The sequence below is a fragment of the Scyliorhinus canicula genome, chromosome 2, assembly GCF_902713615.1.
Source record: "Scyliorhinus canicula chromosome 2, sScyCan1.1, whole genome shotgun sequence".
Classification (NCBI taxonomy): domain Eukaryota; kingdom Metazoa; phylum Chordata; class Chondrichthyes; order Carcharhiniformes; family Scyliorhinidae; genus Scyliorhinus; species Scyliorhinus canicula.
In genome coordinates, this window is record NC_052147.1 from 140,351,010 (window position 1) to 140,365,023 (window position 14,014).

The following is a 14,014-nucleotide window of genomic DNA, read 5'->3' on the forward strand; positions in this document are numbered from 1 at the left end:
TGTCAGGAGCTGAGTCAAACTGTTTGCAACTTTGATGCGCAGTTTTACCACGGATTCAGTGTTCAGCCACTAAACTGCAGTATCACTTCGGACTTCTGTAACATTTCTTGACTCAGACTGTCTCTCAGTTCAACTGTTATTGAAACCCTCATCCGTAGCTTTGTCACCTCTAGACTTGACTTCTAATTTTCTCCTGGTCAGCCTCCCAGCTGAAAACCCACATAAACTTGAGCTCAACCAAATATTCGCTGCCCATATCTGAACTCACTCCAAACCTCAGTCACCCATCACCACTGTGCTTGTTGACCATCAATGGCCGTCCAATAATGCTCCAGTTTTAAAACCCGCATGCCTGTTTTCAAATCAGTTTGTGCCCTCACCTCCTGCACCCCGACAACTCTCCAAGATCGCTGCGCTCTTCCAATTCTGGCCTCTTGTTCTCATCGGTTTTAATCACCACACTTATTGAAGGTTATGCTATTAGCTACCTTGGCCGTAGGCTCTGAAATTCCTGCCTTAAGCCTCTTTTCCTATCTTTTTTTAAGACGTGCGTTAAAATCAACCCCCTTAACTAAGACCATGGTGCAAGTTGTAAGAGTTATGGTCAAGGGCTGATTTTCCGTTTTCACCAACAAACAAGACACATTCACATCGCAGTTCTCACAGATTCTGTAGAAATCCCAGAATTCCCCAAAATAACAATAAATGGAGACTTCTTGGTTCAGTCATCATGTGGCTGGGCTCTCGCTCATGGTTGAATACAGGAACTGTCCCTTATTGCCCACTGGGAGTGACAACAACAACCTGTTGTTTATAAAGCACCTTAACGTAGCAAAATCTCCAAGGGGCTTTGCATGGCGTTATCAAACAAAATTGACACTCGGCCACTTGAGGGGGTTTTAGGGCGGGTATAAAAGAACTAGATTTTAAGGAGTTTCGTAAAGGCGGAGGCAGAGACAGATTTATGGAGGGAGTTCCAGAACGGAGAGCCTAAATAGTTGACTTTATTTATTTGGCTAATGGTGGCACAAAGAAAATCATAGAGTGGGTAGCACGGTAGCACAGTGGTTAGCACAGTTACTTCACAGCTCAGGTCGGATTCCGGCTTGGGTCACTGTCTGTGTTGAGTGTGCATGATCTCCCCATGTGTGCGTGAGTTTCCTCCTACAGTCCAAAGATGTGCAGGTTAGGTGGATTGGCCATGCTAAATTCCCCGTAAGTGTCCAAAAAATGTTGGTTGGGTTGCTGGGTGACAGGGATGGAGTGGAGGTGTGGGCTTAGTTAGGGTGCTCTTTCCAAGGGCCGGTGCAGACTTGATGGGCTGAATGGCCTCTTCTGCACTGTAAATTCTATGGTTCTGTGGTTACAATACAGAAAGGGGACTGTCATGTCCATACCAGCTCACCTTAAGAGCAACTCAACTCACCCCACTCCCCTGCATCTTCTCTGTAGCCCAACAAATCCTCTCAGACGGCACATGTTGGCTCCCAACCACTGGCCGCGTTAAACTACCTTTTCTCCATGTCGCCTTTGGTTAGAAAACATAAAAATCTTATGGTGCAGGAAGAGGTCATTCAGCCCATCATGCCTGCGCCGGCCAAAAAAAGAGAAAAAAGAAACTTGCCACTCATTTTAATCCTATTTTCCAGCACCTTTCCTCAACTTGCCAGTTACAGCAGTGCAGATGCCGATCCGGGTATCCTTTTTAAATGAGTTGAGTGTTTTCACCTCAATCACCAACTTGGGCAGTGAACTTCAGACCTCCACCATCCCCTGGGCGAAAAGGTTTTTCTTCATGTCCCCTCTCATCCTACTACCAATCACCTTAAATGTATGCCTCCTGATCAATGACCCTTCAGCTGGGTGAAACAAGTCTTTCCTGTCTACCCTGCCCAGGCCCCTCATAATGTTGGACAGCAGTTTATACACTCCCATTTTGCTGGTCAATTTAAATCTGTGTTCTCTGGTTTCAATCCTTCCACCCGATCAGAAGTCTCTCCCTATCCACTCTGTCCGGATACATCGTGATTTTGGAACACCTCTAACAAATCCCCTTTCAACCTTTCCTTTTCCCAAAGAAATGTCTGAGCTTCTCCAGTCTCTTAGACCATAGGACTTTGGAGCAGAATTAGGCCATTCGGCCCATCGAGTCTGCTCCTCCATTCAATCATCGGTGATATGTTTCTCATCCCAATTCTCCTGCATAACTGAATGTCTCTAGGGATGAGACATTCTCGCAAAACCTTCCCGCACCCACTCTAAAGTTTTTACATCCTTCCTAAAGTGGGATGCCCAGAATTGGACACAATTCTTCAGTTGAGGCTGAACCAGAGTGACAGATGCCCCCAATTGTAATGGGCATGTCTTCTTTCCTTTTGCAGGGTTATGAGGGATTGGTTGGTGGCTCAGAATTCCTGAAGTTGGCAGACTGGGATAGTGTTTCAAATATTATCCAGCTGGTAAGTAGTAAGCTCCTCTTTATTCTATTCCCCTTCAAACTTTGCACAAATCAACCCTGACTTAGAAGCCAAGTTTTGTGCAGCTTCTGTGAGTGGCCTTTTGGTTGAACATTACTTTGTTTATTCATTGGTCACTTTTAACCTCTGCAATGTGTTGTATTTTATATTTTCCCCGCGTCTTGACTGTGATAGAGAAATTCAAACAGCATTCATTAGGTAAGCAAAACTGAACTTTATTTCCGAATTTAGAACTGACTGCTAGCAGTATATGGCTGATACTTGGAGTCGGAAAGCAGTCAATTACAAACTGCTGAGTCCGTCTCAAGTCTGCGATAGTACAGGAAAAGAAGGCGATTCTTATACATTATAGGATCAAGATAACATGAATACAACTCGGTTAGGAATTTGATCAAAAGTAAAACATAAGTAATAATCGTTACAATGGCGGCACCTTGCTGACCTCCAGGGGACTTGAGTTTCATATCATTATCTTGTCTTTGTTTTAAGAAAGGGAAGAAGTTGTTTAGGAACAGGAAGAAATAGTTGTTCAGCTTGTTATGTATTAAGACTACTTCTAGCTCCAAGCCTTATCTAGACTCTCAGAGTCACCCAGTTCCCAAGACATGCTGACCTCGGCTGTCTCTGTATTCTGGGCCTTAGGTTATATGAAAATCAGTTTAAATTCACTTGTACCAAGAAGACTTGACTAGTTTTCCCATCATGCCATTATTTGCTTCACACAATACCACACATGGAAAGTGTTTTGAAAATAAACTAGAAAGCACAGCTAGAAACGCTTTCCCGTGACATTTGAAACCCGGATTCAAAAATGAAGTGGCGTTTTGCCCCAAACATGCTTCTAGCATGGCCGCCAGTCTTGGCAAGAAGGTCCTCCGAGTGAGTACTCTGTCTTTCACTATCAGTGGCGAAACATGAAATTTAGCCTTTACAAGAGTCACGTTCAATCCAGGAGCATTACAAGGTATGAGCATTGAAGTCCTGCTGGGCTCCATTCTTGCACCTATCCCCAATCTCCCCGGCAAATTATTTATCTCCGCTTGACAACTCTTTGTCTCACCAGCCAGCCATTTGAGACCAGAAACTCACCATGTTGGAGAATTGCATGAGTTTCTAACCTTGATACTCAACATTAGATGTTTACAATGGGAGCCTGTGCCAAAGAAAGAAAATGGGGGAAGAAACATAATCATACTACTGCAGGCCATGTGGGCTATGTCTTAGACAAGTTTAGGGATTATGTCGATAGAACAATCTGTACAGCATTCTCCAGTAATCGTGCAATTAATTAATCTGTCATCAGGTGGCACATCCTGTGATGGGCACAGTGTATATTGAGTGGCACGACCATAGATAGATGTTGGAATATTCACGATTAATGTTGTCTATCTCCTTCCCAGCTGATGAATCTCCCGCAACTAAATGGTGAAGGGAGTTGGAGAAATGTCTGATCAAGGGTTGACACTGAACCTCACTCAGAACATAAATGATCAACTCTTTGACTGGCAAGATCTCCTTTTGAGTGCTCTGGTTTACGTCTGTATGCTTGCGCGTGAGTGTGTGCACGTGCGTGAGTACGCACAGGAGTATATGCAAGTGTGTATGTACATGCACATGTGTATGTGTGTGTGTGCACGTTTGTGCATGCAGATATGTGGGTGCATGCGGGTGGGTGTGTGTGCATATGCATGTGTGTGCCCATGCATAGGCATGTGGACATGCAGTGTGTGTGCACACACGCACATGTGGATGCGTGCAGGTGGGTGTGTGAAATGCGCACGGGTGTGTATATTCATGTATGTGTGAAACCCGTGTGCATGTATATGTTTGTCTTCTTGTGTATCTCATCCTCTTTCTGTACATCTTATAATATATCTCTGCCTCAGGCTGCCGTCATAACGAAATTGAGTCAATCTCTGTCATAGTGAGGGGTTGCCATCTGTGGGGTAAGGCTTTCCCTTTCCTGGCATTGGTTGCTTTGTGCCATTGCGGAGTTGGTGGGGCAGGGCTGATGCTGCTTGTAAGACATGTCCAAATGTGGCTGCAAATCAACCTCACTCTGCTAGAACAGCTGGTAGGTTGAGGCTGGCTTTCTGATTGCATGCTTTCATTACCTGAATGCAATTTGGTCTACAGTTCTTGATTTGGTAGCTCTATTCATCACAGGATGGCATCTAAAGTCCTTTAGCAAAATATTACAAATAAAAAGTTAAAATAATTCAGACAGTTTCCGGAACCATGGATCACTGGTGACCTCCATTTCAGTGACGAGTCGTTACCGCACATTAATTCAGCGGTCAGCTGGAGAATTCAATTGTACCAGATGGGATGGTGAACAGATTGCTTTTGATGCAGAGCTTGTGAAATTGTTTCTGATTAAACAGCTGAGAGCCCGATCTGTGGGCATCTCCAGGACCAGGTTGACATTGTGTTTTTAAATAGAATGTGGATGGACATCTAATCCCCACCCCCTGCCAATGAGCTCTCTCTGTGAGAATGCTGCTTTGCACTAGAAATGCTTTGAAGTCACTGCTGGCATCCATTTAAAGGAACTATATGGGACTGCACGGCATGTATTGTCCAGTGTGAAACGGCCTGGAAGGTGCCTAGTGCCAAAATGGAGAAGCTGTAGAGCATGGGCGAAATTCTCCAACCCCCAGCAGGGTCGGAGAATCGCCTGGGGCCGCCAAAAATCCCGCCCCCGCCGTGGTAGAGATTCTCCGCCACCCGGGAAGTGGTGGTGGCGGGAATCTCGCCACTCTGATTGGAGAGGCCCCTGCGGTGATTTTCCTGCCCGGATGGGCTGAAGTCCCGCCGCTGGGAGGCCTCTCCCGCCGCCGAGGTTTGAACCACCTCTGGAACGGCGGGATCAGCGGCGCGAGCGGGCCCCGGGCTTGGCCCGCGATCGGGGCCCCCCGCTCAGATTCGGGCCAGTGCTCTGGATGCACTATTTCTCCGCCACAGCCTTCGCCATGGCGGAAGAGAACCCCACATCGCGCATGCGCCGGCAGTGACGTCAGCGGCCAGCTGCCACTGACGTCACTGCTGGCGCATGCGCCGACTGGCGAAAGCCTTTCGGCCAGCCCCGCTGCCGGGGGCGCCGGTTTTTTGCGCCAGTCGTCTGGTGCCAACCGCTCCGGCGCAGGGCTGGCCCCCAAAGGTGGGGAGAATTCCCCACCTTTGGGGAGGCCCGACCCCTGAGTGGTTGGCGCCACTCCCCTACGCCGGGACCCTCCGTCACACCGGGTAGGGGAGAATGCCGCCCCTCATCTGTGAAAATGGCACTTCATGGATAGCAAATTAAACTTGCTGCTGCTCGGTCAAAAATGACCTGCCCATGACTTCAAAACTCACCTTTGTTTAAGAGTGGAAAAACATTGGGCGGGATTCTCCGCCTGCGTTCGCCCTGTGACCGGAGAATCCCGCCCGAGGCCAATGGAGTTCTCCATTGTAAGCGGCTCGCCGTGGCGTTCTTGCGGTGGGCGGGGCAGGAGAATTCAGCCCATTGTCCTGATGTAACCATTGGTACAAATAAAAGAGTGAACTTCTGAGGCTTTCGTTAAATAATGGAATCTGGGTTGGGGGTGGGGGGGGGCATGCAGTGGGAACGCAGCTGTTGTTATTGATCTGATACAAAGCCGCGGCCGTCATCGTCACCAAGGCAGGGAAGGAAGAGGAGAGAAAGGTCATACACTGAAGATGAGAAAGGGAAAAATTTACAGCAAGAAGGAGGGATGGATTAAAGGAGAGAGAAGAAAAGTGAAAAAGGACAGAGTTTGAGAACATGGAATGGCAGATCATATTTATCTATATGATAAGTTCTCAAAAATTTAATGTAGAAATTATAAATATTTAGTATGTATTTAAGATCTCTGTTCATTAAAGAGCAAAAGATGAATAAAATTGAACAGGTAGATGCAGAAATGCTTCCATGTGGATTGAGAAAATTAGAAATTAGAGTATCCAGAACAAGCTTTCCAGTCAATTGATGAACATCCCATATCAGCTGCTCAGATTCCTGAATTTGGAGATACAGGTGACCTGGGATGATCCACGGTAATTGCAGGTAATATTCTCCATAAGTTGGAGCGAGAGCAGCTTGTTGCACCTCTAATTTTTGCATGAATCTCATTGGCTTCCGATGCACCTTCTACAAATGAATGGCCATGTCTCAGACTTTAATATGGGCAGGTATAGCCCACTGTTGTCATGGGAATCTTTCTTTTGCCTGCTGGGCAGGGTGGAACGATCATTGGCAGTGCCCGATGCAAGAGTTTCCGCACTCGTGAAGGTCGCCAGGCAGCAGCCTATAACCTGGTGAATCATGGCATCAACAACCTGTGCGTGATCGGGGGAGATGGCAGTCTAACTGGAGCCAACATCTTCCGCACGGAGTGGAGTGACCTGCTGGCCAGTCTTGTTGAAGAGGGTAAGTGCCTTAACGTATCGGACCTACACCTCCCACAAGCACTTATGAAATATATATGGGAATGAAGATGTGATAAAGGCACGCAGTTAATATTTTATCTGACTTTCTTGGCAGTTTGAGGGAGTCCGATTACCTGCATCAATGTCTTGTCAATAGTGTCACCGTCAGTGTAGTTCTATAGGGGAGTGCGGAGAAGTTAGAGCCTCAAAATATTCCATAATTTACTCAAACAGGCCATTCGGCATGGTGTTTCTGCTTTACACAAGCCTTCTTCTATCCCACTTAATTTCACTCTTCTCATCCTCACCTAGTTCTTTTACGCTCATGTACTGTTCAGCCACTTCGAAAATGCTATTTACCTCAACCAGTCCACTGGTCGCAATTTCCACATTCTCACCATTCTGATTAAAGAGATTCAAAAAGATGTCTATAAAAATATGTCTGAATGACCTGTCAATATAATCCATTAGGATAGTAGGTAGATCTCATAGGCATGAACCTTGTAACGCACAAGGTCACAGGGTCTGTGGTGTGTTTTGTTAATCTAAACTAGGGCCACAGTTAAAATACTAGGGTATTGGGGGCTGAATTCCTGCTCCTGATTATTATCAAGTTATCCTGCACAGAAACAGACCCTTTTCCTCTGTGCCGACAAGGTGAGCAACGTAATCTAATTCTCACTTTCCCTGCATGCTCCTCATGCCCTTTGAATATTCCTCTTTCCCATGCCCTTTTGAATATTCCTTTTTCATATGCAAGTGTTTTCAGTTTATTTTCTAACAATTTGAAGACACTTGCTACCACTCGAGTTTGTGGCCGAAAATATCGCACTTTGGGCGAGGACCAGTTAAGGCGCGGGAGTGAAGGCCTTCGCAGTCCAGTGGCCTGTTGGCACTCTTTTTTTTTTAGGCTTACAAATGAAATATCAGCACTTGTACAGTCTCTCTCCCTCATAGAATCATAAAATCCCCACAGTGCAGAAGGAGGCCATTCGGCCCATCGAATCTGCACCGATCCTCTGAAAGAGTACTCAACCCAAGCTCAATCCCCCGCCCGCCCTATCTCAATAACCCCTTAACCTACACCTTTTTAATGTGAAGGGCCAATTTAGTGTAGCCAATCCACCTAACCTGCACATCTTTGGACCATGAGAAGAAACTGGAACACCCTGAGGAAACCCATACAGACAAGGGAAGACTGTGCAAATCCCACACCAACAGTGATCCAAGGCGAGAATTGAACCCTAGTCCTGCGAGGCAGCAATGCTAACCGCTGTGCCACCCTCCTCTTATCTTTCTGGATTGTGCCAGTACGAGATAATATACCTTGAATGCTGCCTGTTTGCTGCAGCAGCAGTGAGGAAACCCAAACCCCAGAATGATCTGCCTTATTTTGGAAGGACATAGTTATAGTCCAAGGATAGCTTTCTGAGAACAGCTGCATGGTGGTAATCTTGCCTCAAAGAGTGGGAGCAAATGTACTGATGACACTTCTTTCCCAAGACGTCAAAAAAATGGGCGGGATTCTCCGTCGCCAGCCCCGTTTTCCAGCGCAGCGCGCCTCCGCCGGCAATGGGATTCTCCGTTTACCCAGCGAGCCAATAGGGTTTCCCATTGTGGCCACCCCCACTGGCGAAGCAGAGGATCCCGCTGATGGAGAATCCTGCAGAATGTTTCTGTGGATAGGATATTGTGCAAATGAAGTCCTGTTAATATCGGCGAGCACCATAAACTCTTTTCAGCAGGGTAAGCACTACTCACAGCGTAACGGTGTAGAGTTCCTGGTTATTTAACTATTGTTTTGTTTTTCTATATATTTCCTGACCTTTTTTGCTTGAAGATTTTGATTCCTTGCTGGGTACAGTCTTCCCTTGGGTATCCCCTTCAAATGATACATGGGCCTTGACTGATAATTCGAGCACAGGATTCCTCCCAATTTAGCTCAATCCTGTATCGACATACACATTATTTACCCTTGTGGCTCAGAACAGCAGGGGGTTTCCCCTGTTGACTAAAGATAGAACATAGAACAGTACAGCACAGAACAGGCCCTTCGGCCCTCGATGTTGTGCCGAGCAATGATCACCCTACTCAAACCCACGTATCCACCCTATACCCGTAACCCAACAACCCCCCCCCCCCCTTAACCTTACTTTTTAGGATACTACGAGCAATTTAGCATGGCCAATCCACCTAACCCGCACATCTTTGGACTGTGGGAGGAAACCGGAGCGCCCGGAGGAAACCCACGCACACACGGGGAGGACGTGCAGACTCCGCACAGACAGTGACCCAGCCGGGAACCGAACCTGGGACCCTGGAGCTGTGAAGCATTTATGCTAACCACCATGCTACCGTGCTGCCCCCATATTAAATAATCTTGCACTGTGAGTAATCCTTACCCTGTAGAATAATCAGAAAGCCCACAGAGTTACCGAGTTGGTAACTGTTAGCTCTGCAGGAAAAAATTGTAACTGCAAATAGTTATGCAATCATGTGCTTTTGGATAAACATTTAAAAAGAAAATGCTGGTATATTTCCTGTTTGTCCTTCAGGTAAAATCACAGAAGAGGTTTCTCAGCAGTTTTCTCACTTGAACATTGTTGGGATGGTGGGATCGATTGACAATGACTTCTGTGGGACAGATATGACTATTGGTACAGACTCAGCCTTGCACAGGATTATGGAAGTGATTGATGCCATAACGACCACGGCACAGAGGTATGTCTAACCATGAATAAACTTGATCGTAGTCAGCAGGCAGAGACTTTAGAGCTGTACTCATACAAGCATATTGCTAAGAGCAAAGCCTCACAATGACCAGCAATTGAATGGATGTCGGCTCGGACTGTAGGAGAACCCTCTATTCCTCTTCAGATAGTGTTGAAGGATCTTATCTATCAGAGTTTGACAACTCATCAGATAAGGCTGCATACTCAAGGTACTGCACAGAAGTGTCAGCCCAACGTAAACACTTGAGTTTGGTTTTGGGGCTTGAACCCATAATCTTATGACTCAGAAGCAAGAGTGTGATCAGCTGAGCCAAGTTCTGCACACATCCAATGTATTCCTTCCTTAGTGCAAAGGCTCTAGTATGCAATCTCCAAGCACAACTGCTGCCCATCTGAGGTCATCATACTTGGCACAGAATGAGTCAATCGAAGATAGTTCTGGTGAATATGGCTCAGTACTAGCCTGGGCGGTGCCCTTACTCACGAAGTTTGCAGGTTTTTCTTGAACGTCCCGAACGAGATGGCATTATTTCAAGAGATTGACAGAGTTGTCAAAAAGATGAAAGGGAAATAAGACAATTTTCACTGAAGCCACTTTTAACAACAAGCATGTTACATTGAAGAGTGCTGTCTGAAAACATTTCCAGGTAATCTAGGCCCCTTCAGAAGAAAGTTCTCAGGCCACTTTTACCGGCCCATTAAGAGCATTAAATATACTGTGCACTCATTGGACCTGGGCCCAACAGTGTCGGAGGCATTGAACTGAGAACCACATTAAAATGCTCACACTTGGAGTGAAATGAATGGTGCCTCTGAATCACCTGCTATAAGCACAGTATTGCACGCTCTATTTTAGAACCACAGAATTTACAGTGCAGAAGGAGGCCGTTCGGCCTATTAAGTCTGCACTGGCTCTTGGAAAGAGCACCCTACCCAAGGTCCACACCTCCACCCTGTCCCCATAACCCAGTAACCCCACCCAACAGTAAGGGCAATTTATCATGGCCAATCCACCTAACCTGCACATCTTTGGACTGTGGGAGGAAACCGGAGCACCCGGAGGAAACCCACACACACACTGAGAGAATGTGCAGACTCCGCACAGACAGTGACCCAAGCCGGGAATCGAAATTGGGACCCTGGAGCTGTGAAGCAATTGTGCTAACCACAATGCTTCAGACAACAGGCTTCAATAAAATAATACTCCAAAGGTAAAACTCAGTCCCATATCACCAAACACCGTGCCAGAGTGACAACCAAGATCTGGCCCACACTGCTTCGCTGCTGATGGCAAGTCCAGTTAGAAATGAAACAAAGTAACTTCAGTGACACCCTGACCCTGTTGCTTTTACCTTTCAGATACCCTGCCCATGGTACACCCTCCAGCAGGCACGTATCTAAACTGGGGGTCAATTCTTTGTCTTCTCACCCTTGTGTTCAGATCTCTTGCCCCTCTCTATTGCTGGAACCTCCTTTATCCCTACAGCTGCCAATGATGTCTGCAGTCCTCCAGTGCTGACCTTTTGAGTATCCCTGATATTCATCTCTGCACGATTGGTGGCTGTGCCTTCAACTGCCTCTGCCTGGAGCTGTGGGATTCCCTTCCTAGACCTCTCTGCCTCTGTCTCCTCCCTCAACACCCTCCTCAATGCCCACCGCTTTGAGCAAGCTTTTGGTCACCCATCCTAATATTTCCTTGTGGGTCGGGGTCAGATTTTGCCACCATGAGGCACTTGGAATCTTTTACTATGGTCAGGCTACTTTTAAAGGCAAGTCGTTGTTGTGAGTCCCGAGAACTGTTGTCACAGGCAGTGTGGGAGCGTACACTCATTAATCGTTAATCTATTTAACCTCTGCTTCGTCACTCACCATTTCCGGTTAGCTTTAGTTTTGGGCTTTTGCGGGTGTCAAGTCTCAAATTTGATTATTGGACCTTGTACCGTTTGGGCAGGACATTGTATATGCACTGTGAAAGTGCTCACCCCATCAAAGGTTAATCCAAATAGTTATATCCTGAACAGAACACGCCCTATAATGGCATTTCAAATAAACCTGATCAAACACCATCAGCAGTAACCCTATACTTTGTGTAATCGTTCACTTTTTGTAATATTTCTCTCACAGGAAATGAATGCTGAGCCCAGCGAGTCATCAGATATTATCAGAGATAATAAACTGAATTCCTGTTCGTTCAAGCTGCTGTCTACTGTGACTTAAGTGAACAGTTGTAGCAGTATCAGTGGGTTTGAAGGGCATTATGACCCTTGGATTTTATCCAACCTTTGCACCCAAGTTATAAAGCCTTGTTAGTTCAACGTATACATAGCTCATGAATTGATCTCACTGCAGCCCAAGATACCACAGTTTGCCTGTTTAGATCATTAAAAAATATATATTTATTAGAGTTTTAGCGGCATGGTAGCACAGTGGGTAGTACTGTTGCTTCACAGCAAGGAAGTGATGCTACACCTCTGCAAATCATTCGCCAGACGCCATTTGGAGTATTGTGTTCAGTTCTGGGCACCTTATTTCAGGAAAGATGTTAAAGCCCTGGAGAGAGTGCAGAGGAGATTTACCAGAATGATACCAAGAATGAGGAATTTTAGATACAAGGAAAGATTGGAGAAATTGGGCTTGTTGTCCTTGGAGCAGAGAAGATTAAGAGGCGTCCTTATTGAGGTGTTCAAAATTCTGAACAATTTTGACAGAGTAAAGAATGATATTCTGTTTCCGCTAGTTGGTATATCAGTGACTAGGGGTCACAATTTCACTATGGTCAACAAGAGAGCTAGGAGTGAGATGAGGAGAACTGTCTTTACTCCGAGTTTTTGGGGTTTGCAATTACAACACCCGAATAAGGGAACCCCAGCAGGGACCACCTAAAAGGGAAATTGGCAAGGTGACGTGATCTACCTCTCAACCCACCCACCGACATAACCTCAGACTTTGTAAAGTTAATCTTACAACCGGAGAAAGTACTAAATCTATGTACCATTTCAATAATAGTGGGAACTGAAATGTCTGGCTTCAATACAAACAGCAGCACACCATCGGCATAAAGTGTGATCTTATGCAGCCCCCCCCCCCCCCCACACACACACACACAGCGCAGCTTAAATATCAAAGTTTCTTTTCTAATAGCCCCTGCCAGAGCCTCTATGGCCAATTCAAGCAGAAAGGGGGATAAGGGCAGCCCTGCCTCGTTCCTCTCTGAAAGCCAGAATTCTCAGATCTTTAACCATTTGTGAGCACTGCTGCTAATGGCCTGTGATACAACACTTGAATCCACTTAAAATATTCCTCACCCAACCCAAGTCTCTGCAATGAACAAGCCAAGTAGTTCCACTCCACCTTGTCAAAAGCATTAAAAGCGTTCCCTGCATCCAGGGAGATCAGTAATCCATCCAACTCTCGATTTTGCAAAACTTCGATCACATTCAGTAACCATCTGACATTATTGCTAGAAATCCAACCTTTTGTGAACCCAGTCTAGTCCCCGCGAATGATCACCAGGAGAATTCTCTCTAAGTGTCGTCCCAACACTTTAGGCAACAATTTCAAATCAAGATTCAGAAGTGAGATTGGCTTATTCGAAGCGCACTCCTCCCGGATCTTGCCTGCCTTCAAAATTAGGCAAATATTTGCTTCCTGAAATGTTGGTTGTAACAAACCTGCTTCAAATGAATGAGTGCATACAAATAATGGATCTATTAACGGGTCCTTAAATTCCCTGTAAAATTCACACCCAAATCCATCCGGCCCAGGGGCCTTACCCTTTGGAGCACCCTGATGACCACAGCCACTTCTCTTTTAGAAATAGGAGCATTAAGTTCCAATTGTTGATCCTTCAAAGCAGTAGGAAGTTCAAGGGAAGAGAAGAACTGCTACACGCGTGTCAATAATCTCCAGACTGGCCCGACTTGTACAGTCAGCATAAAAATCCCTAAAAACCTATTAATCTTTGGTTTTAATTAGTGTGCCACCCCTAGAATCACACCGGGGATAGTCCTAGAATCAGCCTTCTTATTCAAAAAAAGCCAAGTATTTACTCTGCTTGTTCCTGAATTGATCAAATTCTTGCTTCACAAATTTTAGACTCCTAATGTCCGCTGGGTCAGCGGGGAATCAAAAGCCAACTGAGCTGTGTTAACTTCCCTCAACAACTGCCACTTAGGATTCCTTAACACTTGTCAAGAGGAAGAAGGAGGCTTATGTAAAGATGAGACGTGATGGTTCAGTTAGGGCGCTTGAGAGTTACAAGTTAGGTAGGAAGCCTCTAAAGAGAGAGGTAAGAAGAGCCAAGCGAGGACATGAGAAGTCTTTGGCAGGTAGGATCAAGGATAACCCTAAAGCTTTCTATAGATATGTCAGGAATAA

At 45.9% G+C, this 14,014-nt stretch overlaps 1 protein-coding gene across 1 annotated transcript in view; it reads left to right on the top strand.

Annotated features, from left to right (window-relative positions):
- Nucleotides 1-14,014, top strand: part of LOC119958632 (ATP-dependent 6-phosphofructokinase, liver type-like) — an 88,363-nt gene that overhangs the window by 20,122 nt on the left and 54,227 nt on the right. The window contains exons 3-5 of the mRNA XM_038787152.1: nt 2,382-2,459; nt 6,717-6,906; nt 9,461-9,626. Of these exons, the coding sequence (XP_038643080.1) occupies nt 2,382-2,459; nt 6,717-6,906; nt 9,461-9,626 (434 nt within the window). The remainder of the gene's footprint in view (nt 1-2,381; nt 2,460-6,716; nt 6,907-9,460; nt 9,627-14,014) is intronic.